This window comes from Podarcis pityusensis (genome assembly GCF_964106645.2).
Source record: "Podarcis pityusensis genome assembly, chromosome: 13".
Lineage (NCBI taxonomy): Eukaryota > Metazoa > Chordata > Lepidosauria > Squamata > Lacertidae > Podarcis > Podarcis pityusensis.
In genome coordinates this window covers 22,008,803-22,031,884 of record NC_138038.1, presented here as the reverse complement: position 1 = coordinate 22,031,884, position 23,082 = coordinate 22,008,803, and the positions used below count along the sequence as shown (strand labels likewise).

At 49.1% G+C, this 23,082-nt stretch overlaps 1 protein-coding gene across 4 annotated transcripts in view; it reads right to left on the bottom strand.

Moving 5' to 3' along the window:
• Positions 1 to 349: 349 nt before the first annotated feature.
• Positions 350 to 23,082, bottom strand: part of OSBPL7 (oxysterol binding protein like 7) — a 34,943-nt gene continuing 12,210 nt past the window's right edge. For 3 of the 4 annotated variants that reach the window (XM_080979294.1, XM_080979296.1, XM_080979295.1), the window contains exons 7-23: positions 22,102 to 22,228; positions 20,941 to 21,044; positions 20,119 to 20,211; positions 19,448 to 19,577; positions 18,507 to 18,655; positions 16,602 to 16,697; positions 15,494 to 15,625; positions 13,327 to 13,420; positions 10,954 to 11,267; positions 9,918 to 10,055; positions 8,050 to 8,113; positions 7,088 to 7,166; positions 6,843 to 6,987; positions 5,186 to 5,330; positions 3,761 to 3,887; positions 3,330 to 3,452; positions 350 to 2,840 (exon numbers count right to left, since the gene is read on the bottom strand). In XM_080979294.1, coding sequence (XP_080835420.1) covers positions 2,732 to 2,840; positions 3,330 to 3,452; positions 3,761 to 3,887; positions 5,186 to 5,330; positions 6,843 to 6,987; positions 7,088 to 7,166; positions 8,050 to 8,113; positions 9,918 to 10,055; positions 10,954 to 11,267; positions 13,327 to 13,420; positions 15,494 to 15,625; positions 16,602 to 16,697; positions 18,507 to 18,655; positions 19,448 to 19,577; positions 20,119 to 20,211; positions 20,941 to 21,044; positions 22,102 to 22,228 — 2,169 coding nt within the window. In that variant the 3' untranslated portion in view covers positions 350 to 2,731. Of the gene's footprint in view, positions 2,841 to 3,329; positions 3,453 to 3,760; positions 3,888 to 5,185; positions 5,331 to 6,842; positions 6,988 to 7,087; positions 7,167 to 8,049; positions 8,114 to 9,917; positions 10,056 to 10,953; positions 11,268 to 13,326; positions 13,421 to 15,493; positions 15,626 to 16,601; positions 16,698 to 18,506; positions 18,656 to 19,447; positions 19,578 to 20,118; positions 20,212 to 20,940; positions 21,045 to 22,101; positions 22,229 to 23,082 lie in introns of those variants that run through there. The other variant, XR_013978982.1, reaches the window with a different exon arrangement.

Below are 23,082 nucleotides of genomic sequence, written 5' to 3'. Positions count from 1 at the left end.
TGGTCCCTGCTCCTGCCAATCTAGCAGTTCGAAAGCACATCAAAGTGCAAGGAGATAAATAGGTACCGCTCCGGCGGGAAGGTAAATGGTGTTTCCATACACTGCTCTGGTTCACCAGAAGTGGCTTAGACATGCTGGCCACATGACCCGGAAGCTGTATGCCGGCTCCCTCGGCCAATAAAGCGAGATGAGTGCTGCAATCCCAGAGTCGGCCACGACTGGACCTAATGGTCAGGGGTCACTTTATCTTACCTTTACTATTCAATTATTGATGGTGAGGGACAAGCAGTTGATCACACATGCTTGCCGGCTGAGGAGGATGAACAAAATGGCCACCACACGTTGGAACTCTTCTGAAATCTTTGTTTTTATTATTGGACACGCCGTGGAGTGTTCAAGCCACAACACAAAGACAGAACAGAGGCCAGTCAACATGGACGCAGAAGACGGAACGGCAGCTCATCACTGGACCAGCCAGGTGAGGTGAACGAAGAGCAGGCCGACCTGCTTTGTGGGCCAGACGAGACATTAAAGACAACCAGCACACAGAAAGGAGGGGCAGACAACAAGACAGGACACCAATCTGGATCTGTTGGGCAAGAAATCTTCAGGAAGGGGCAGAGAGGGAGGAGCGAATAACGGGGAATAAATTAAAGCTCCCCCTCCTATGCAGCGATTATCAAAACCCTTTCAGGAAGTATCTCTTAAAATAAAATAGAAGATCAAAGCTGAAAAGTGAGGCTCAGTTTCCAACAGTGTGCAAACCCCACCCTCTCCCAGCAAGGAAGGGAACCAAAGTGCTTTGTAGACATTCAGTTAATGATGCCGCCCACTTCAGACCCACATAAATGGTGAGGCTGGGCCAGTAAACAAGAAAAAGCAGGAAAAGGTTATGACCACCTCGGGGTGAGTTGGGCAGCACAGTGGTGAACTGCAGTAAAAGAACATAGAGTCTGGACGCTAAAAATATATAAAGCTGTGATGTCCCTAGGCTGCCCTGCATCCAGACTGGGAATACAGAGAACTGAGGGCTGCACATGTTGCATTTCTCCACTTCGGCAGTAGATGTTCGTTTTTGTAACGCTGGGAAAGCTCAGACAGGTTTGCAGGATATAGGAGCATGGATGATGGTCCTAGGAGTTCTGCATGATGGTCTCATACTTGTGCCTGAACTTTGTAACTTCATAAAGACATGCAGCATTTTCCAGTTACAGTACTTCCCGAAACAGAGTTTGAAAACTGGGTGGGGGATGAAACCAGGAACAAAAACCATAAAATTGGAAAGCTAGGTGTGAACGGAGCCATTGGACTGAGCTTGCAACACCTTGTAACCCACCAAGCCAAATTAACCATGTGTACTGCAACCCCTCTGGGGTTCAATAAACTTGGAAATGCAACGATAGCAGGGACTGTCAAGCACTCGCTGGTCTTCATTGGCTTGGTGGGCCACAACTGGTGTGGGCCTGCTCTAGACTCAGCCAGAACTTCCTCCTTTCTTCCCTCCCTTCAAAACAGGACCCGAGCCTCAGGATAGTCTATATTCCTCTTGCCACAGCTGAGAAAGAGATCGGATATATGTTTTGCTCCCACGATACACACACACCTCTACATTCAATCATAATCGAGGCAGCTTTGAATATCACAAGTTCTGATAGACCCTGACCTGATGCTGAGGTACAAATTTCTGCAAAGGATTGTGGGAGTGTCAGTGTTTCCCCACTCCCTCTTTTTTTAAATTATTGCTTCAAATGCTGAAGGACAGTGGGGAGGAGGAGGAGAACGGCTTACAATCCTAGCAAATAGGGAGGGAAGGAGATACCAGAGGGGGTGATGAAGGGAAACAAAACACACATAAACACAATGTCCTGATTCAATGCTATAAGCCCCAACAGTGGCCCAGAACTCAGAGGACTTCCTTAAGGCGTGGGAAAAAGTCCTGGAGTCTCCGCCATACCAGGTATCTCTGGCTCAGAGTGACATTAACCCGATTCCCGTCCTACAGACGCCTTGCAGGGAGAAAGAGAGTTGCCTCAGAGGGCTACCACAGCTTCAAATATTATAATCTGCTCCTGGAGCAGGAATTCCTAACTTAGGCCAGGCTTTACCTCAGAACAACCACCGGGAGCGACTTGAAAACAACCAAAAAAACAGGAGGGGAGGGAGGGCGCGACCAGCCACCCCCCAGAAGGAAACTACTAGGTAGTCGAAGGACCCAAAACATCCAGTATCCAGGCTTCGCTGTGCAAACACCCACTCCATGCTGGAGCACACATTTGCCACTGTTCTCTGAGCAAAAGGCAGGCTTCGAAAATTTAAAGAGCGGTTTCCCATTTTCAAGTTGCTTAAGGGGGCATCCAGTCTCGCTGCTTCTGCCCCGGAGCCGATTTGCGACTCGGCGGGTGTTAAAGTGCTTCCTGTCGGCATCCGCGGCAACCCAAGGCTCCACACCAAGGTCTGCCTAGCCAGCAGGCAGCAGTTTTGAGGAGGCGAGATGGACCACGGTCGCCTTCCTCAAGTGTGCGAGGGGGGTAGGGCTGCTTTGGAAGTGCATGGCGCAACACCGAAAGGCGTCCCTCCGCTTCACGAGGTGCTGGTAATCCCAGGATTGCATGCCTTGATCACCTTTGTGCTTATCTAGCAGGGGGTCCTTGCTGTCTGGTCTCCTAACCACCACCCCCCGCTGCTTTGGGAAATGGCAGGCAGGCACAGCCGCTCCTGCGGTTGCTAACCGCTACCACAAGACGGCGCTGTCCATATTGCTGAAGCCAGGCTCCGCCCTCAACTTCCAGTAGCTGCTGTTAGTTAACCAGGATTCTTTGCCATTTGCATCCACTTGCCGCCTGCCAGGAAGAAGGAAGAAGAAAAGGAGCCCATTAGAAGTCAGGGTTAACAGTTTGGCGAGGGGAGATGCATCTGGAGCCACTACCAATTCATGTTTCAAAGGCAGGGCATGTTTTGATTCACCCCTCGGAAGCAGGGAACTAGGTTGTTGAAGGGATGCAACCTATGTGGTGTGTGTGTAGTCTATATGCTTACAAAAATAAGTAAGAAACATGTACCAAAAAAGGATGAATCCCGCAATCTGTATATAGATGCAAATCAAGGAAGACTACATGTTTAATTTTGCATCCTCTGCTCTGCTTCTATAAATGGCAAGGAGACTCGAGTTCCACCTCCTCGCAACAGGACACTTTGCTTCACCAACCATGGTTAACTCCTGGTTTGCTAAATAAACCACAGCTTACATGAACCATGGGTTGGCGTTTATGTAAAAACCTGGCCATAGGCTCCACGGAGGAAGAAACAACAGGAAGCAAAGGAGGAAGTACCTGAAGAAGCGCGCCTGATGAAGAATGTTGTTGTCCTCCATCACCCGACGCCGGTCTCGCTGCAACTGCTCGATTCGCCGCTTCTGCGACTCTGCGGCCTGCACATTTCCCTCTTCTAGGTACCTGGAGAAGTGGGGAGGAGAAGGGCACCAAACCCAGTCATATTCATTTCCTTTTCTTATCAAAAACTTGTGTGTGCACGTCTATGGGGTGTAAATGGCAGCCAGGATATGCAGGAAAGCTTACAATGGCCTTGCGTTTTTTATGTTCGCTCATTTCCCTAATTTTTGTGTATATCAGCTTTAGCATGGATGCTGCAAAAACGGGGATTTCTATGAACAGAAGCTGCCTTGAACACCTTACCAGCAGAAAAGTAGGCTATCTGAAACAAAAGAGGAAAAGACAGTCCCCAATGGCTTTCCTGCCCTCACCTTTGGTCAGGCCTCAGGCGCGTATCTGTGGAGGGAAGGAGACGCTTGAGCTCCGGCGTTAACTCGTTGAGCTCCAAGGCAAACTGAGTGAAACCATAGTTCTTCTCGAAGTCTCGAGGCATGGGGTCTGGAAGTGGCAGGGGAGACAAAGGCAGAGAGAGAAAGATTTCAGAAGATCAGGTGCCCACCACCCACTTACTCTGACAGGTTGATCCTACCTAAATCTCTCAAAAGCTGTGGATTGTATTGGTTGCTGGTCATGCAAAGTGGTCTGAGATGAGAGTGGGGACCGGTTGCTGAATTTACATAGGCCTGCCCAAAAGGTTCTTCTTGCCAGAATAAGCACTCTTTTCACTATTGTTTGCTTTGTTGCTTTGTGGCCCAGAGTTAGTCGAAAAGAGTTTGTTTTTATTTTCTGCCTGCCTCAAAGGTTGTATCCCACGTTCGCAAAGTCATGCACTATCACATAGCTCTGTTTCCAGACAATAGCTGCCCTGGTCTGTTGCATATTTATGTTCCCACATTCATCCTCGAACGTTCCAGGCACGTTAAGCAAGGCAAGCTTTCCTGTTTCCTTAGAATGGGGTATGTTGGTTGCTAGACAAGCAAACAGGTCTGAGGTGAGGGAGGGGATTAGGACAACGGCTGCTGATGTCACAAAGGATTCTATGCTTCCCAGAAGAACAGGAAGACTTCTTTCTTGCAGTTCCTTTCTGTTATGGACCAATGCAATAAATGCTATTCATTGATTCCTATGCAGTTCTTATGAGATGTGGGTGTTAAGGAACTGGGAGCTCAAAGGAAAGGTCCCCAAACAAAGTCTATTACTTTCCTCACCTCCTCAGATTCCAGGCTATCACTCCCACTCAGACGGCGAAAGTGGTTCAGGAAAAGATGGGCAAACAGATTAACAGATGCATGGAAGAATGCTATACACGATAAGGATCCATTTGATGGTGGCTCTTGCACAGTTTCCATTCCTTTCAATAGGGCTTCCCCAGGAGAACACCTTAGTGATTTGCGCTCCATGGGTCAGATCAGCTGGCTATCCTTAACGGCCCCCAAATTATGTCGCCAAAGATGTCTGCTTCATGTTAGGGGAGCCTTGGGGTGCTTGGACCCTACCCAGCAACAATCCCTCCCACAGCTTCCACACCTTTAGAAGCCATATTTACATGTACTTCCGAGCTTCAGCAACAATAGCTAGAAAATTGATAAATTTGATCTCTGGTTTCAAACTAAGACCAAACACCACCCGCGTCGGAAATCCAGGTTCCGCGAGTTTCCACAAAGAATTGTGGAATTGTTGCATTCACGGGACTGTAGCATTTCAGAATGGACTCATCAACCCTTGTGGGGCAAGACCTACAGGAGCACCAGTAACTGCCAATTTCCCCCATTGCCCCGGTGCAAGCAGTTCCTTACTGGGCCTCCAGATGCACTTGCCGACAGGGGCCACGCCGCGATACAACCCGTCGTGCCACTTCCCGAAGAGCCGGTGGATAACCTTGCCGCTATGGCTGAAAATGGCGCCCTGCACCTCGTTGACCCCGGAACCCCAGTACCGCGCCTGCCAGAGAGGGGAGGGTGCGGTTAGAGCAGGGAGGAGGGCTCCACACAATCAGGTGTCAATGCAGGCAGGAACAGGGTGGGATGAATAGGGCTGGAAGGAGAGATTGAAGGGTGGGAGGGCAGGGAGAAACCTGGGAGTAAAAGGGAGGGAATCAATTTAGGGGTCAGGCATTGGTGTAAGAATTAAAAGGGCTCCAGAGCGGGGAGGGGAATTTCAGGATGGTTAGAGAGACACAGGCCTGGTTTGCACTTTAAACCATAGTTAAGCTTAGGTAAAGGTAAAAGGACCCCTGACCATTAGGTCCAGTCGTGGCCGACTCTGGGGTTGCGGTGCTCATCTCACTTTATTGGCCGGGGGAGCCGGCGTACAGCTTCCTGATCATGTGGCCAGCATGATTAAGCCACTTCTGGCGAACCAGAGCAGCACACGGAAACGGCGTTTACCTTCCCGCCGGAGCGGTACCTATTTATCTACTTGCACTTTGACGTGCTTTCGAACTGCTAGGTTGGCAGGAGCAGGGACTGAGCAACGGGAGCTCACCCCATTGTGGGGATTTGAACCGCCAACCTTCTGATTGGCAAGCCCTAGGCTCAGTGGTTTAACCCACAGGGCCACCCGTGTCCCATAGTTAAGCTTAACCATGGTTTAAAGGTGGAACATGCAGCATGCTGATGCATAGATGCAAATTGCGGCCACTTTACACCTTCCCTGCTTCTGCAGTGCTAAGAGCCAAGCTATGGTTTGGATAAGCATCACTTACAAACCTGGAATCATGGTTTGTTTCTCTTCAAACAACCAAGGTTTTCTTATTTAGTTTACTGCTCACGGTTTGTTTGGAGGAAACAAACCAGAAGCCCCGGTTCAAACCTAATGCTAAGCCAAACCATAGGTTAAATCTCAGCAACGTGGCAGCAGAAGGAGTGAAGCAGCTGTTATCTTTGCCATATGCACCATCAAACTGCTTCTTCATCTTTAAACCATGGTTAAGGTTAACCAAGGTTTAAAGTGATCTCTGAATGCTGCCGCAGAGTGAAGAATCTCCAGTAACAGGGGGCGGGGAGAGAAGGGGGAAAGAGACTGAAAGCTCAAAAAAGATGGAGTGAGGAGTGCAGAATGAAGACACTGTGCAGCAAGGGTGAGGCAGTCCAAGGGGAAGAACCCACAAGATGTGCCAGGATAGAGGGAGAGGCACCAGAGGGCAGGGCTGTAGCTCTGTGGCCCATGTTCAATCCTGGGTATCTCCAGGTTTGGCTGAGAAAGACCAACGCCCCAAACCCCATGAAGTCATTGCCAGTCCAAATGTAGACAAGACTGAGCTGGGATGGGCAACAGTGCCTGACTCAGTATAGCACAGCTTTGAATGTTCAAATTCAGATGCCAGAGGCTGGGTTCAGAGCCAAGATGGGTGGGATTTGATTGAAGGTACCAGAGGAAGGGGCAAGCACAGATCAGAAGGAGCAGGGGGGTGAGGGAAGAACGCAGACAAAACAGTCCGGGGTCAGAACCTACCTTGCAGAAAGTGATCTTGCAGTGGTAGGTGCTGTCTCTCGTGTTCCGGATCAGCACCTCGCCGTAGTGCTCGATCCAGCGCTGCCCACTCAAGATATTGTGGATGCAGGAAGTCACCTTGTTCCATTCGTAGTGATCCCCAAACCTTTCGTTGGGAGAAAGAAAGAAAGGGGGATCCAGGGTCTGGAGGTGGGTGGGAAATCCACCAAGGATCAAAGGGGCAGGAAACAGGATGGGCGACTCACCTGGGAAGCTGGACGTTCACTGTACCCACGGGGATTATCTCCAAGGATTTGCCCCAGAATTTATTTTTCCACTTCATGTCTAAGCAAAACAAAATATTGGGGGGTGGGGGTGGGATAGAGAGAGAGAGAGAAATATGAAAAGTGAGGTCACACTAATTATGTCTTTGGGAGGTAAACCAAATTGTGAAGTGGGGTGGTGACTGCAGCACAGATTATGAGCCTACTCTAAAGGCATTCTTCTAGGACAGTGTTTCCCAAACTTGGGTCTCCAGCTTTTTTTGAACTACAATTCCCATCATCCCCGACCACTGGTCCTGCTAGCTATGGATGATGGGAGATGTAGTCCGAAAACAGATGGACACCCAAGTTTGGGAAACACTGTTCTAAGGAAGAGAGAGAGAGAGAGAGAGAGAGAGAGAGAGAGAGAGAGAGAGAAGAAAAAGAAAGAAAGAAAGAAAGAAAGAAAGAAAGAAAGAAAGAAAGAAAGAAAAAGAATCCAATGCTATGGCCAATGGTATCTGCAAGTTGACTTTTCTGACAGAGCCCATCCTGGCCTCCTATTGTCAAATGCAAAGAGGTTTTTGCTTGAGTCCATGTGTGGGGAACCTTCAGCCCTCCAGATCTTCCTGAACTACAACAGCCATAATCCCCTATTAAGCAGGGCCAAGATGTAGTTCAGCAAAATAAGGAGGGTCACAGGTTCCCCACGCATGCTTTTGTTTATCAGTGAGGAAGGGACACATGCTCAGAAAACACTCTTTCATGTTCAAGAGCTGACCCCCCAAATGTTTTAAAATCTGATTTGGGACGGAACTCTGTTGACAACCTGGAATGGTCTTTTTGACCCAATAAACAAAGCACACACTTTCTCCCCACCCCCAAAGAGAGCTCCTGGGTGCTATTTTCTTTTCCCCCTGCACACTCCTTCCAGGCATGTATTTGCTTTTACCTTGAAGCCTCACCTTGCCAGAATACGAAGTTGTCAGACTCTGCGTGGCAAGCCGAAACAGGAGGATGGTGGCAGACCTGCAGTTTGGGGGGGGGGCAGGAGGAAGATAATAAGCCATCAGTGTTTCAGGGGTGGGCACCTTCAAAAAGCGTGCCATTTCCAAAAAAAGAAACTGTTTTTTCTTTCTTTCTGCCCACTTAAATTTCAGAGAAATTGGCGGAAATTCAGGTCATGACAGCACTCTTAAATTGGGATTTGTGGTTTAACAGGATTTAAGGAATACAAATGTTCTCTGGACTGCACATTAAACATCCAGAGCAACAGATTTAATTTGTGTACCCACACCTGTATACTCTGCATCCAATGTGCTCCCATCGTAGGTTTAAGAAGGACTGTACACACGATGATAGCCACAATCCATATCTATCCTTGAGTTTCTGAGGAAATTCTGCGTTAGGATGCATTCCCGCCCTCCGCCCCCAAACCAGCGTGGATCTAAATTGAGGAAGAAAGAAAAAACTAGCTGCGTTTTAAGCTGGTAATATGTATGCAGCCTTAGGCCTTAGGTGGGCCTAAACACCTGGCATAAGTTACCTCACAGGATTCTTATGAGGATAAAAACAGGGTGGGCACTTGTATGTTCCTTGAAGGAAGTGCCTGGCAAATAAAAATTCAATTGAAAAATCCTGGGCCCAGTGAACTGCTGCCGATGGAAACCACAATCTCTCTGTAGGTTTTATTTCAACTCCTGATAGCCCCAGGTAAAGGTAAAGGTAAAGGTACCCCTGCCCGTACGGGCCAGTCTTGCCAGATTCTAGGGTTGTGCGCTCATCTCACGCTATAGGCCGGGAGCCAGAGCTGTCCGCAGACACTTCCGGGTCACGTGGCCAGCGTGACAAGCTGCATCTGGCGAGCCAGCGCAACACACGCAACGCCGTTTACCTGACTGCTGGTAAGCAGTCCCTATTTATCTACTTGCACCTGCAGGTGCTTCCGAACTGCTAGGTGGGCAGGAGCTGGGACCGAACGATGGGAGCTCACCCCGCCGCGGGGATTCGAACCGCCGACCATGCGATCGGCAAGTCCTAGGCGCTGAGGTTTTACCCACAGCGCCACCCGTGTCCCTTCCGGATAGCCCCAAGTGGCTATCAAAGATGCTCACAAAATATCCTCAAAATAAAAGATCACATCCCAGTTTGGTGTCGAGAACAGAAATAACACGGCACCCCATATGGTGCCATGATTATTCCAAGTGGCATTTTCTGCCCTCGCCCTTCCTTCTCCGTGGCCTCTGCCTACTAGGCAGCACTGTCTACTGAGGACATCTGAGGGACCTCAGCCCAAGATGGAGCCCCAAGTCTTCAAGTCTGAGTCAGCGCCAGGATACAAAGGGCTTGGTCCACACTTCCACTTGCCCCATGTCTAGAAAGCAGGGGTCCAATCTGTTTCCCATTTCTCTTGTTCCTTCTAGACATGGGCCTGAACAGTTTGCCTTTCCCCCAGCCACTTTCCCTTGGAAAACACATTCTTCGGTGCTAAATCGGAGCCAACGTCAATCTGGAGAAAACTCAATTGACATTTGCTCTGATTTGGCGGGTTTTCCCTGGGGACAAGCAGGAGTGTGGAGGAGTCCTAATTTACTTTTGTCCCACCCATGCCCCTCTCTCAGCACCATTCATCCTCTCCTTCCTTCCTAAGCTAAAAAAGCAAAGTCCTGATCCCTTTCGCTACTCCGTGAGAAACACCCGCCCAACCCCTCTGGACCTGTAAGCCTGAGGCACCTGCCATATTGCTTGGTGGATGAGTGCTCCCCTTTCTCGACTGCCCTGCCTGCCTGCCTGCCTGCCTGCCCCCCTCCCTCTGCTCTCTCCAGCTCCTTACCTGTTCACTTATGAAACGAAAGCCCTTGTCTGGCCGGATGCACTCGTACGTTTCTCCAAGCACGGGGTTGAATGGCTTGCTGCCGGCACGGTAGTACGTTGAGGCATAAGCCGATACAGCGAAGGCAGCCATGCAGATCTACGGGAAGGGAAGGGAGATAAATATTAGGGGAAGAGAAAGGTGGGGGTGGGGGACAACACATAACCAGCTGAGAAAGTACTGCGATTGTAAAGGCCAAGGGAAAGGACGATCACTGGGTTTAAAGCTGACCGAAAATCCAGAGGTAGTAGCGTTATTATCAATTTACAATGGTGTAGAAGGTTCACAGACTATGAAGGAACTTGCTCACAAATTTATTGACAGCTGCGTGAATTATGATAGCTATAGGAAGGGGCAAGCGGAATATAAAATGGAAGGGTGGTATAGAGAGGTGTGTGCCGTAAGACGGCAAATATGCAGGAGAAATTATTTCGAGGAGATGTGGAAGGTGTTTGTAGGATTTGTACTGTTACAATGTAAAGGGGTCAAACCATTGCAAGATGTGTTGAAATTTTGGGAGGTTGGATAGTTACAATGGAAAGGTCTTGGTGGTGGGGTGCACATTTTTATTCTTATTTATTTATGATTATTACTTTGTCTAAAATAAATAAATAAATAAAGTCATCGTCCCCCAAAAGGGAAAGGACAACAATGTTCTGCCAATCTTATTGCAGACTTTGCCTTTCCAAAGGGGGTGGGTTCAATCTCAGGCCAAGTAAGAAGATTCAGACCAAAGGGATGAAAGAGGCCAAATGCAAGCCTTCGATCTGGCCCTCAGGACTCTCCCTGGGCCACACCTGTCGCTGCCCCCGATTTGCGCCTGCCTTGAAGCCTTTTATATTTGGCCTGCCTGGAATGTGACCTCCAATTCTCTTTTTCCCCACCAAGAGCTGGTCCCCCAAGGGATACACACGGATGACCTTCTCGCCTGGCCAACACAACCCCTGTTCCAAGATGGCGGCCTGGTTAAGGAAATAAAGAGGGCGAGGCCATATACCAGTCTTTCACAGGGGTCCAGGTTGCGGCTGGCCGCATCCAGCAGGGCACTGTACTCAAGTTCTTCACAGAGGCGCTGCAGCGTGTTGAGGGGCTCGTTCAGCTGAACCGGCATGGAGACCTTGGAGAGATCCTTGCCGATGTTGTTGCGGAGGATGTTCCAGACGCTGACGTCGCTGGCGTGGACGTGGGAGGCCGGGAGGCAGTTCCGTCGGATGATCCCGGGACCCGGCCCAGGGAGGTACAAAGGAAGAGGCACTGGCAGGCTGAGGCTCATCTCAGAGGTGTCCCCAACACAGGGAATGGCGCCTGGGCCTGTAGGGAGGGACAGAAGCAGTTCCTGTCAGGTCTTAAAAGAGACCCTACGCCTGGCTGTGAAACTGAGAGGCAAAACCCGGTGATGGCTGAAGAAACATATTTACTGTTGTCGCTCTTCGGAATACGAAACCCCTGCTTCGGGACATTTCATCACCTCAGAGCCAGGAAACACCCTGTTTTGCAAACCTGAATTCAAAAACCCAGTTTTGTCTCTGCAGTGATTCGTGACAAAGAGCTTGCCTCCTCCTTGTCTGACTCATCGCGGTGCTTCTACCACCTCTTCCTGCGCATTTGAGATTAGGAGCCAGAAATCAGTCTCCTCCAGGCAGGGACTTTTAGATATTCCCTCTCTGTCTAGTTTGCCCACGACGTGGGTGTATGAGGCTTCTGTGTTACAAGAAGCACAGCCCCAAACTCTGAGGGCCGCTCCCCACTCCCTGCAAAGAAGCCAAACACGGCCCATTTTATACACAATTTCCGCACAAAGAGCCCTTGTGAACTACATGACCCAAATTTGTATTTCTGCGTGTTTAATTTGAATTCAATTGCATTGTCTTTCTTTACTGTTGTGTTATTGAACTAGATGTTGCTGCTAAGATAAATAAAAAATTTAAAAATGTTAAATGTCTAGCATTTTGTTTCCAGCAGCAGTCAGTCAGATGCTTCTATGAAGGTCACAGGAAGAATAGGAGGCAATACTTTTTCCTTGCTGTGCTGAATGCCAGCTTCTGATATTCAGAAGTATAGTGGCTCTGAATATGAAAGCTCCACTAAGTGGATAACAGTTAGGGACACACACACACACACACACACACACACACACACACACACACCCTCCAAGGGTTTGTTCTTTCGCTTTTAAAGCCATCTAACCTAGCAGCTAAGGGATGCGGGTGGCGCTGTGGGTTAAACCACAGAGCCTAGGATTTGCCAATCAGAAGGTTGGTGGTTCAAATCCCCATGACGGGGTGAGCTCCTGTTGCTCGGTCCCTGCTCCTGCCAACCTAGCAGTTCGAAAGCACGTCAAAGTGCAAGTAGATAAATAGGTACCGCTCCGGCAGGAAGGTAAACGACGTTTCCGTGCACTGCTCTGGTTTGCCAGAAGCGGCTTAGTCATGCTGGCCACATGACCCGGAAGCTGTACACTGGCTCTCTCGACCAATAAAGCGAGATGAGTGCCACAACCCCAGAGTCAGTCACGACTGGACCTAGTGGTCAGGGGTCCCTTTACCTTTACTTAACCTAGCAGCTAACGGCACACCTTGTGATAGTGCAGGAGTGGGAAGCTTGCAGCCCCCTGACTCGCTTCATGACAGTGGGAAGGAGCATGACAGGGAAGGAGGAAGGCAAGATGGAGGCAAATTAGGGTGCTAGGAAGGGAGAGTCAAAATGGGGGGAGAGATGGGGAAAGAAGCAGGGGGGGGAGGAAGCCCCCTCTGCTAGTGATCAGATCACTCAGGCAAGAGGGATCTGTGTGCTCTCCCCACCCACCCTTAGCAGCCCACGGGGTGTGGAGGAAGAGGGAGGGAGAAAGTGGTGGCTGAGAAAAAGAAAGCAATAAATGAGGCTGGGGCAGGGGGAGAAAAGGGCTCCCCACCCACTTTCAGCTCTGGCTGCACTCAGTTCTAGCATCAGCCCCACCCTGCTCCCAGTTATCCCCTAGGAATGTTGCTCTCGACAGCCCTGTGGAAGTGAAATCCAAAATATCAATCATGTGTTATGTGAATGGTTTTTTCCCCCCTTGGTGCCTATTCCAACTCTTGTACTATTACTATTTTGTATAGTACTCTGGGAGGTCGGCATACACTTAAGGACGGCAGGCGACATTTATAAAAAGGATGGATTACCTCCATCTCCTTGCTCTTTAGTGCCCTCCAGATGTTGTTCGCCTACAACTCCCATCAGCCCCAACGAGCAAGGACATTTGTCGAGGATGATGGGAGTTGTAGTCCACAGGTTCCCTGCCCCTGATTTATCCCCTCCCCTAGTAGCGGCTCTGTTCTGTAGCTCCTCCTCTGCAAGCACACACACCCTGATCACCTCCTGGAACAAGTACCTTTGAGACAACGCCCTGGTCCTCCCGCCATGTCTGTGGCTTCCTCCAAGATGCTGTTAGTCACCTCGCTGATGCAGGACTCGTCGTCTGTGGCCTGGAGGAGCAACAGAGGTTACACAGGCCAAGGGAAGTGGTGGGCTTGCCAGGAAAGAGGAATGACGGGGAAGAGGAGGTGGTGGCTGTGTTGTGTTTAAATGGAATCAGAGGCAGGACAAAAGGCTAGGACTTAGGCAAGGGGCATGGAATCCAGTGCAACTTTCCTGTGTGGGCAAGGTGGACGGAGGCAGATCTTATATAAAAAGGCCCAGCAAAAATCCAACAGGGATGCTTTTGGAAAATGGCGTCAGGGTGGACTGACAGCACAGATTTAGTCAGCGCAATCTCCATTCTCCTTCCCAATCAAGTTTCAAAGCAGGAGTGGTGAGCCTTTGTCCCTCCAGATGTTGCTGTACTACAACTCCCATCATCCCATGCTTGATGGGGGCTGATGGGAATTGTAGTCCAGAAACACCTGGAGGAACAAAGGTTCCTCACTTTAAAGGGAGAGGCTGCTGGGAAGTCCCTGAGCCTTGTGTACTTTTGGCCCTATAGCAAAAATTTGACCCTGAAATTCATCCCCAGCAAAATGACTGAACCTGGAAGCCAGAGAGGATATGTGGGAAGACTGCTTCTCCCATGAAGTGTAGGATAGAAGGAAAGACAGAGGACAAAGAAGAAAGATTTCACAGGATTCTCCAGGTCCACATTGCAGAGACAGTAGGACTGTGACACAGAACTCTTCGAAGCAATCGAAAGAAGAAGTCACGAGTTGAGGCCGTGGACATCAAAGGAATAGCAAGTTGGAAAAGCCCAGCCATCTCCTCAGATGCCTTCAAGACTCATGGGAAGAGCTGCATGCAAGCAGGGGGTTGTGAAATTCAATACCATAGTGCTCCTGAGTCTCTCAATTTGAAGCAGGAACCTAGAGTTGTGTCCGAAAGAGAAAAGGTGGTAGAAAAGGAGGAGGAGGAGAGGCCTAAGAGAACACATTGTAGAACTGGACTAAGCCTGGACCTTCTAGTAGGAAGAGGGAGCGAAGAGAAAGAGACTGAACATAAAAGACCTGGGCAGATGTATATGAGGAGCTGGGGTGGGAATAGGCCACTGGGGGGGATTGGGGGGACAGCAGCTGCTAGGCGGGGGGGAGTGGCTTTGCTGCTGGCTAATTCACAAAAGGATGAGAGAGAGAGAAAAAAAGACGACAGTGAAGACACAGATATGGAGCGTGTGACACAAGATCATACCCTGAAAAGCTAGATTAAAATCTAAATCCAATTTATTTACCATTCCCACTGCTTTTTAAAAAAGAAATCCTGCCAAGGCCTATCTTTTAAAAAATGAATCACTCACCAACAGTTGTTTATAAGAATATGAGCTCAGATGTGCAGGAAGTTAATTGGGCAACATTATTGTGCATTTTCTTGTGGTTGCTGGTTATTTTTTCTTTCTTTTTTAAAATATTTTTATTAGTTTTCCATTAAAAACAAATCCAATCCAATCATAATCCAAATCAAGGAAAAAAGCACACACAAAAATCAAATTACAATCTGAATTATTGTGGGAGGCAGCCATTTCCCACAGCAGGAAGCTGGAAGCCCTATTTAAAGGTTGCTGGTTGTTTTTGCAGGCATCAGCAGGTAGAGACACTGACCTTATTCACACTTACCTTTCCTTCACTTTTTCCAGGCGCAGCCTGCTCTTTAAAGCTCTGTGTCTAAGCATTTTTCATGCTCCAGAGCTTTCCCTGCAAAAACCCGCTCTTTAGCGCTCAACCAGAGCAAACGTCCATCTGCGGAAACCCCGAACTGACGTTTGCTCTGATTGAGCGCTAAAGGGTAGGTTTTCTACTGAAACAACCACTCTCTCCTAATGGCCTGTAAGAACACCTTGCAATTAATCTGCAGCAGGGAAGATTATGCTGGGATCAGCTATAATTTCACCTGCTGATGTGTGTCGCCATAAATGCTGGGTTTCGACCATTTGCTCTCAGTTACCACAATCATTTTGTTTACTTATATGGGGAACCCGTGTACCTCCAGATGATGGAAGCTGTAGCCCGGGAACAACTAGTGGGCCACAGATTCCTGTTTTAAAGACTCCCCCCCCACAAATGGCTACATCCACCAACCTCGTTCTCAGATGAGCTGGCCGACAGGAAAACCTCGCAGGCATCGAAGAACTCCGTGTGCGAGTCGGAGAGAGATACGATGCTGCGATTGGAGAGCTGCTGCTCCTGACCTTTAACCAACAGGGCATCCGGCTAGAGGGCAGAGAAAGAAAAAAAATGTTGCCAAGAGATCCAGTCAAAGGCGACTATGGGGTTGCGGCGCTCATCTCGCTTTCAGGCCGAGGGAGCCGGCGTTTGTCCATAGACAGCTTTTGGGGTCATGTGGCCAGCAAGACTAAGCCGCTTCTGGAGCAACGGGACACCATGACGGAAACCAGAGCGCACGGAAACATTTGCCTTCCCGCCACAGCAGAACCTATTTATCTACTTGCGCTGGCATGCTTTCGAACTGCTAGGTTGGCAGGAGCTGGGACAGAGCAACAGGAGCTCACCCTGTCACAGGGATTCGAACCGCCAACCTTCTGATCGGCAAGCCCAAGAGGCTCAGTGGTTTAGACCACAGCGCCACCCACATCCCTTAACCTGAAAGTATCACGGCCAATAGCTGTGGATGAACCTCACCTCCCTCACCTCCCATGAATCTCTCTATAGTCCTTTTTAAAAATCTAACATCCAGCCTAATGGCCAGAGTCACAACCTGTGTAAGTAATTAAGTAATAAAAGTAACCGCTTTTAGTGGTTTGGAAGGGATCAGCCTGCCTTAGGGGCTCAGGAGTTTGTCTGGTCTGTTTATTTTGCAGTGGATCAGCCCAATCCATCACTCCTGAACTTGATTCCAAATTGGACTACAAAGACTCATCTCCACACGAATTGCATACAATTTAAATGCAGGCTTTTTTTTCTTTCCGAAAACTTACACGCAACACGACGGAACAGATCTATGACCGACCACTAGTGAAACTCAAAACAGGATGGAATATGGCTGCTTAGTTCATCTCTGGGTTTGCCTGCCTGGAGCTCTCTGCAATACTCTCTGATCAGGTTAAGAGCTTGCAGCAGACTTTGCCAACCTGGTGCCCTCCAGTCGTTTTGGACTAAGACTCCTATCAGCCCCAGCTAGCATGTAGCGGCACACATTTTCTCCGCTGTAAAGAAAAGGACAGTTTACCTCATCAGGGTTAAATGAGGCAAAAGAGTCCAGGGTTGTGTCCGAGGAGATGGAGAGAGAATGGAAACGGCGTATACATTCCATATTGTCCAGGGTCTGCAGAGAAGCCAGGAAGGGGAAAGGAGGAATTTAGAGAGGGCCGCGAAATGTAGATAAAGAAATTGCCCTGTAGAGCATCATAGACCAGGCAATGCTTAAATTTCTCAAACATGAGGTACCAGCGCTCAAAACCACCAGAAAGATACGGAACCCCTCCAAACTGGGGTTTGTTGGTTTTGGGGGTGTATCCTGCAACATGTCATTGATGCAATAATAGTAAATTATTATCTACAGGTGGCGACCATTTTAGGTGCGTCCCATTGACGTGCAATCGCCGATGCGTGGGTCTTTTTGGACCTGGAAGGAGGCAGAACAGGGTTGGGGCTTACACAGGCTCCACGGAGGCATTTGGGGGACGCGAATTTTATCACATCATTGTCATTTGGAAGGGCACATATGCAATAGGACCCCTGACCATTAGGTCCAGTCGTGACCGACTCTGGGGTTGCGGCGCTCATCTCGCTTTATTGGCCAAGGGAGCCAGCATACAGCTTCCGGGTCATGTGGCCAGCATGACTAAGCCGCTTCTGGCAAGGCAGAGCAGCGCACGGAAACGCCGTTTACCTTCCCGCTGGAGCAGTACTACTTATCTACTTGCACTTTGACGTGCTTTCAAACTGCTAGGTGGGCAGGAGCAGGGACCGAGCAACGGGAGCTCACCCCGTCGCGGGGATTCGAACCGCCGACCTTCTGATCGGCAAGTCCTAGGCTCTGTGGTTTAACCCGCAGCACCACTTGCTCTTGCAATATAGCGCAACAAAGGTGAGGCAAAAATTAAATAAATTAAGTGGCATGTTTGTGGTGCACTATTTGACAGGGCTTTGGCATGCACCGATTGGAAACAAAAGCAGTATGCCTGCCCCAAAACGTTCGCAGGAGCACTGAAAACGGGACCGCTTATACCTGCCTCAATACCATCGTGAGCCCAAATACATCATGAATGCACAACCAAAAACAGACATCTGTGGAGCCCCATATTCTCTATGACTTGGGCATATACTTAAATCAAAGATGGAAAAGTTCTTTTGGTCAAGGTTTGCATTCCCCAAGAAGGGCTGGGGGGGGGGATGGTGCCCAAAGCCACCTGAAGAAGTGGAGGCAGAGCCAGTCAGACTCCCTTTACCTGCCTGAAATTAAGTTCATGCTCTTGACTTTATATACATTCCGTATTTTTCTCTCCATAAGACGCACCTGACCATAAGACGCACCTAGTTTTTAGAGGGGGAATGCAAGAAAAAAATATATTTTTAAAGGGAGCGCTGAGCAGAGCCTGGGATGCATCCCAGGCTCTGCTCAGCGCTCCCTTTCACGAGCCGTGTGAACCGTGTGTGTGGCACTTGCAGGCTTTTCCCCAGGAGGGAGAAAAGCCCCCAAGAGCTGCACACACGCTCCACGTGGCTCGTGAAAGGGAGCGCGGCTCCTGGGGGCTTTTCTACGAGGTGGGAGAAGGACAGCTCTCAGTGACAGGCTGCCCTTCTCCCACCTCGTAGAAAAACCCGCAAGAGCCGCGCAGAGCGTGGCTTTTCCCGCCTGCCTCCCGCCTGCATTCGCTCCATAAAACACACACACATTTCCCTTTACTTTTTAGGAGGGAAAAAGTGCGTCTTATGGAGCAAAAAATACGGTACTGTACACTGACTGAGCTATTCTGTGCCAATGCTGCAGTATTCTGCATATATTGGGTTGCTGTTTTTTTGGGATAAGCATCTAACTTTTTTTTAAAAAAAGTAGTAATAATTCTATACCAGCAAAGTTTCAAAACCAGCAATTGGCGAGCCTGCCAGAGGACAGTGGGAGGAGCCTTACCCCGGCTGCTGCCATGCCGATGCCACCCCCACGACCACCCTGGGCGGAAGACATAGTGGAGCGTTGCAGATCGAGCGTCCGCTGCAGTTCTTGGAGACGGTCTCGCTCCACCGTCAGCACGGCCAGCACGCTGCTGAGGGAGCCATGAACTGGCAAAGGAGGAAAGCAAATGGCAAAGCAGATCCCATCATTCATAAGGAACCGAGCATTCGGCGAGGACTCCGGAATCCTTGGAATGATCAACTTTTGTTTTTAAAGGAAGGAGCTCAAGTTTCTAGCCCTTAAGGCCACCTTGACCAATTTGAAAACAAATGTTTATAACACCCAATGAAAACTCAAGAAGTGGAGCGAAATGTGTGAGCAGAATTGGCAAACAAGGCGTGTGTGTGTATATATATATTTATATAATAATAATAAATTTTATTTATACCCCGCCCTCCCCGGCCAGAGCCGGGCTCAGGGCGGCTAACACCAGTAAAATTACAGTAAAAGCATAATAGGAAGAAAAAAAACCAATTTAAAATACAGGTTAAAATGCAATTTAAAATGCAGCCTCATATTAAAAGTAGCCCATAGATACACTCCCCTTGTTCTGCAGAAGCTGAACTAGTCATGTAAAACAAGAACATTTCTGCGATTTATGCAGGACACAAAATCCAGCTTTCCTTTGTACAGAATCTGGGTTGATTCAGTCACAACACTGTGATTTATCGCGGCAAAGAACAGGTTGTGGAAATGGGGGGAATTAACCCCCCCCAAAAAAGGAACAAGCCCATAAAACAATCTTTCCTTCCAATCTCTCTCCTGCTCCTGCTCTCTGTTGACCTTCGAAATCAGCAGATCCCTCTCCACCCACAACAAAAATAACAAATATAGGTAAAGTAGGACTGCCATTCCTGAGTGTTGCGAACAACAATAGCCAACACCTGCCACAAGCTGACCTTTCTGAGCTAAAATCCAGAAACTTCTCTGCAGCTGGCTGTATTCCGGAGGGACGCTAAAGATGGCTTGGTTCTGACAGGATTCCAAATATCTCGAAAGGTTGGGCACAGAGCCGTGCAGGCGCCCCACCTGCAGGCGACAAAACACTTCTCGTTTAGACACTCAGTAGAGTATTTCCCCCATCGCACCCTCTCCCCTTCCATATTACTTAAAAGCAGTGCTTTTTTCCCCTGCAGGGATGCATACCCCAAACATTTGTAAATCTCTGTACTTTTGTCCATTTACTATATTTGTTTTCCCCAATTTGAACTATAAAGTGGTGATTTTCTTGAGTCAAAATGAGAGTACACCTAAACATTTTAAAAGCACTGCTTAAAAGGCCTTTCTCCTCTGTCCCAGAAAAGCATTGCTCTCTCAATAACAGCAAGACAATGCAAAATGCCACCCTCCACTTTCTAAGCTAGACACACACCCTCTCACACAACCCATATCACAGTGATGGCCAAACTTGGCCCTCCAGCTGTTTTTAGGACTACAAGTCCCATTATCCCTAGCTAACAGGGCCAGCGGTCAGGGATGATGGGAATTGTAGTCCCAAAACAGCTGGAGGACCAAGTTTGGCCATCACTGCCATATCAGAACAGATACCACCAGTTCCAAGCCAGCTCACCCTGCCTATCGTGTCGTCTTTTGCAAAACTCTGAGTGCACCAGATGCGAGTGGATCTCTTCCCTTTCCTGGGTCTCTCCGTGCCCGCTGAGGTCTGTAAAAAATCAAGAAAGAGTCTCCTGCCACAGCTGCCATCGAAAGTTTATTCAGAGTCAGAGAACTCAAAGCAGGAATTCCTCAATTTGTAAGAGTGGGTACATAACCATGCAAATCCGTTCAAAGCCCATGGTTGGTACATGACTGAAATGGCAAGAAAGCAACTCCAGAGCCAGTGGCAACTGCACTGTAGGGGGTTGGGCTAGATGACCTTTGGGATCCCTTACAAATATTATTATTATTATTATTATTATTATTATTATTATTATTATTATTCCGCCCTATACCCGGAGGACTCAGGGCAGTTCACAGAAGAAAATCAAAATATAAAACCACAAAATAAATAATCAAAACAAAAACAACAACCCAACAACCCAAATAACAGAATCTACAATTCTATTATTCCACAGGACGGCTTACAATATAAAAACACAAAAATGCATAATATGGTAACAAACAAAAGCAATTAAAAAACGCACACAGTTTAAAAGGCCACAGATTGTTGAAATAGCCGAAGGCCTGGGAGAAGTGGAATGCTTTGCCTGGCGCCTAAAGATATGTAATGAAGGCGCCAGGAGAGCTTCCCTGGGGGGAGCATTCCACAAGTGGGGAGCCACTGCAGAAAAGGCCCGTTCTCATGCTGCCACCCTCTGGGCCTCTCGTGGAGGAGGCACACAAAGAAGGGCCTCAGGTGAGGATGATCTGTTGCCTTCGCCGCTCTACATACCTGACTATTGGAGATGAGGGGAGCAGATGGAATGCGGTGCAAGGTCTCCAAACTCTGCAGCATCCGGTTGAGCTCTTGAAGTTTTCCCTGGCATTCGGAGAGTTCTGAGGAAAAAGAAACCAAACGTTACGCGTGTGAAAATTTTGCACTCAGAAAGAGCACGCATGGGCGATGTCTGCAGGTTTAACATGGCAGAAACAGGCCAGGGAGTCAGGAGGCGGGACTTCCTGTCTGTTGAGTACATTGGCTCTTTGATCGGGAAGCATTTGGAAGAAAGTGCGTACTATATCATGGCAGCACTGTAGAGCAGGGGTCGGCAAACTACGGTCTGTGGGCCGGATCTGATCCAATTGCCCTCAGGATCCGGCCCGCGGATCGTGTGGATTCTGTTCATTACATTTTTTTCTGCACCGCCATTTTTGGGGGCGCCATTTCCCCTCTCCCTCTCACACACCGCGGCGCCTCCTCCCTCCCTCCTCCAGGCTTCTCCCCGCCCTTTGTAGAGGAGGAAGGGGACTGGGATGAGCTGGCTGAGCGCCATTTTGGGCAGCGCCTCTCCGGAGCCAGCCCACCCTTGCGCCGGCAGCACCATAGGTAGGCAGGGGGAGGGGAGGGGCTGGGGGAAAGAGAGAAGCCCCCTCCGCCATGTGTGTGTGTGTGTGTGTGTGTGTGTGTGTGCATGCAGTCCAGCCCACCACAAGGTCTGGGGGACGGTGAACCGGCCCCCTCCCAAAAAAGTTTGCTGACCCCTGCTGTGGAGACATTGGGTGGGTGGCTTGCACTTTGAGCATAGTTTGGAAGCCAAATTCCCACAAAGAACTACAGCATGCACAGACTCTCGGACCCACAGGCTGCCCCTTCATTCTCCTTCGTTCTGGCTTATAACGGCCACTGATTCCTGTCCCCCTCCAACTACTTAGCCCACTTCTGATCTGCTGACCCTCCCCAGGGAAAAGCCTTCATACTGGAAAGGTGCTAGAAGGAGAGCGAGATCAATGGAATAGGAAAGGGTTCCCCAGCAGCAGCAAATGCAGACGTCAAGAAGCTTGACGGTGCTTCAGAAAGAGTGCTGGCTTAGAAGAGCAGAGGAGAGGGAGCTGGGAATGGTGGAAGGCGGAAGGGCATTTGTTCTGGGAAAGCGGTAAGAAGATCCCATCTCACCTGCTGAGCACCTGTCCAGGCCTTTGCTGTCGCTCAGCCAAGAATTCACCTTGTCTCGGGGGCCGGCCAGGGAAGACAAGGCAGGAGCACTCTCAGACATCAGAATGCGGTGCCGTGAGCTGCAGGCCTGCAGGAAGGAGGCAAGAAGATGGGGGCCAAACGGAAGCTAAGAGCAAAGGATTGTGGGAGGCGTGTCCATTTTGCAGGCCACAGCTGTGAGCTTTTAGCCTCTTGTTCACCAGGAAGCTCTCCCTGGGACCCGGGCACAAAGCTGAACAGCAGAGGCAAAGTCATTTTAGGATTTCAACACCCCTTTTCTCTATAAATCACTAGGTGAAACCAGCTAAGTGCCAATATTTTAAACTCTTTTACAAAGCCACATAAAGTGGTGTTGGAGAACTCGCAGCTCTTTAGTATACTGGTCATCCTAGGGGTAGGGAACCTATAACCTTTGAGATGTTATTGGACTCAACCAGCATGGCTAGCTAGGATTAGAAGCTGGAGATGTACAATAACATCTGGAGATGTACAAATTCAGTTATACACGCAGCCGACGCAACTTAGCAGCTGAACGTTACAAATGTATTTGCTAGATGTACTTAACATTTCCACGGGAACCACCAAAGCTTAACTTTGGCCTATAAAGCAACTCTTTCCTGCCAGAGCTATGTGAGGGCCCCTCCAGACTGGCTTGTGGGGTTTTTTTGGCAGGTCTATTCAGCAATATGCCACTGATGCAAAAATAGTGCATCCTTCCAGAATGATACAGCGTTATTGCCCTCCAGTGGGCAGCTCTTGCGCTGTAGCACAACCAAAGTGGCACAAAAAAAGACTGCTGTAACATTCCTTTCATTTGGAAAACGACAGGATTTCAGCAGGAGGTTACGAGATGTGCACCGATTGGAAATGAAGTGGTGCGTCTGCCCCAAAACTGTTGCAGGTACAAACAGCACTAAAAGCAGGATCGACGTGTAACCCCGC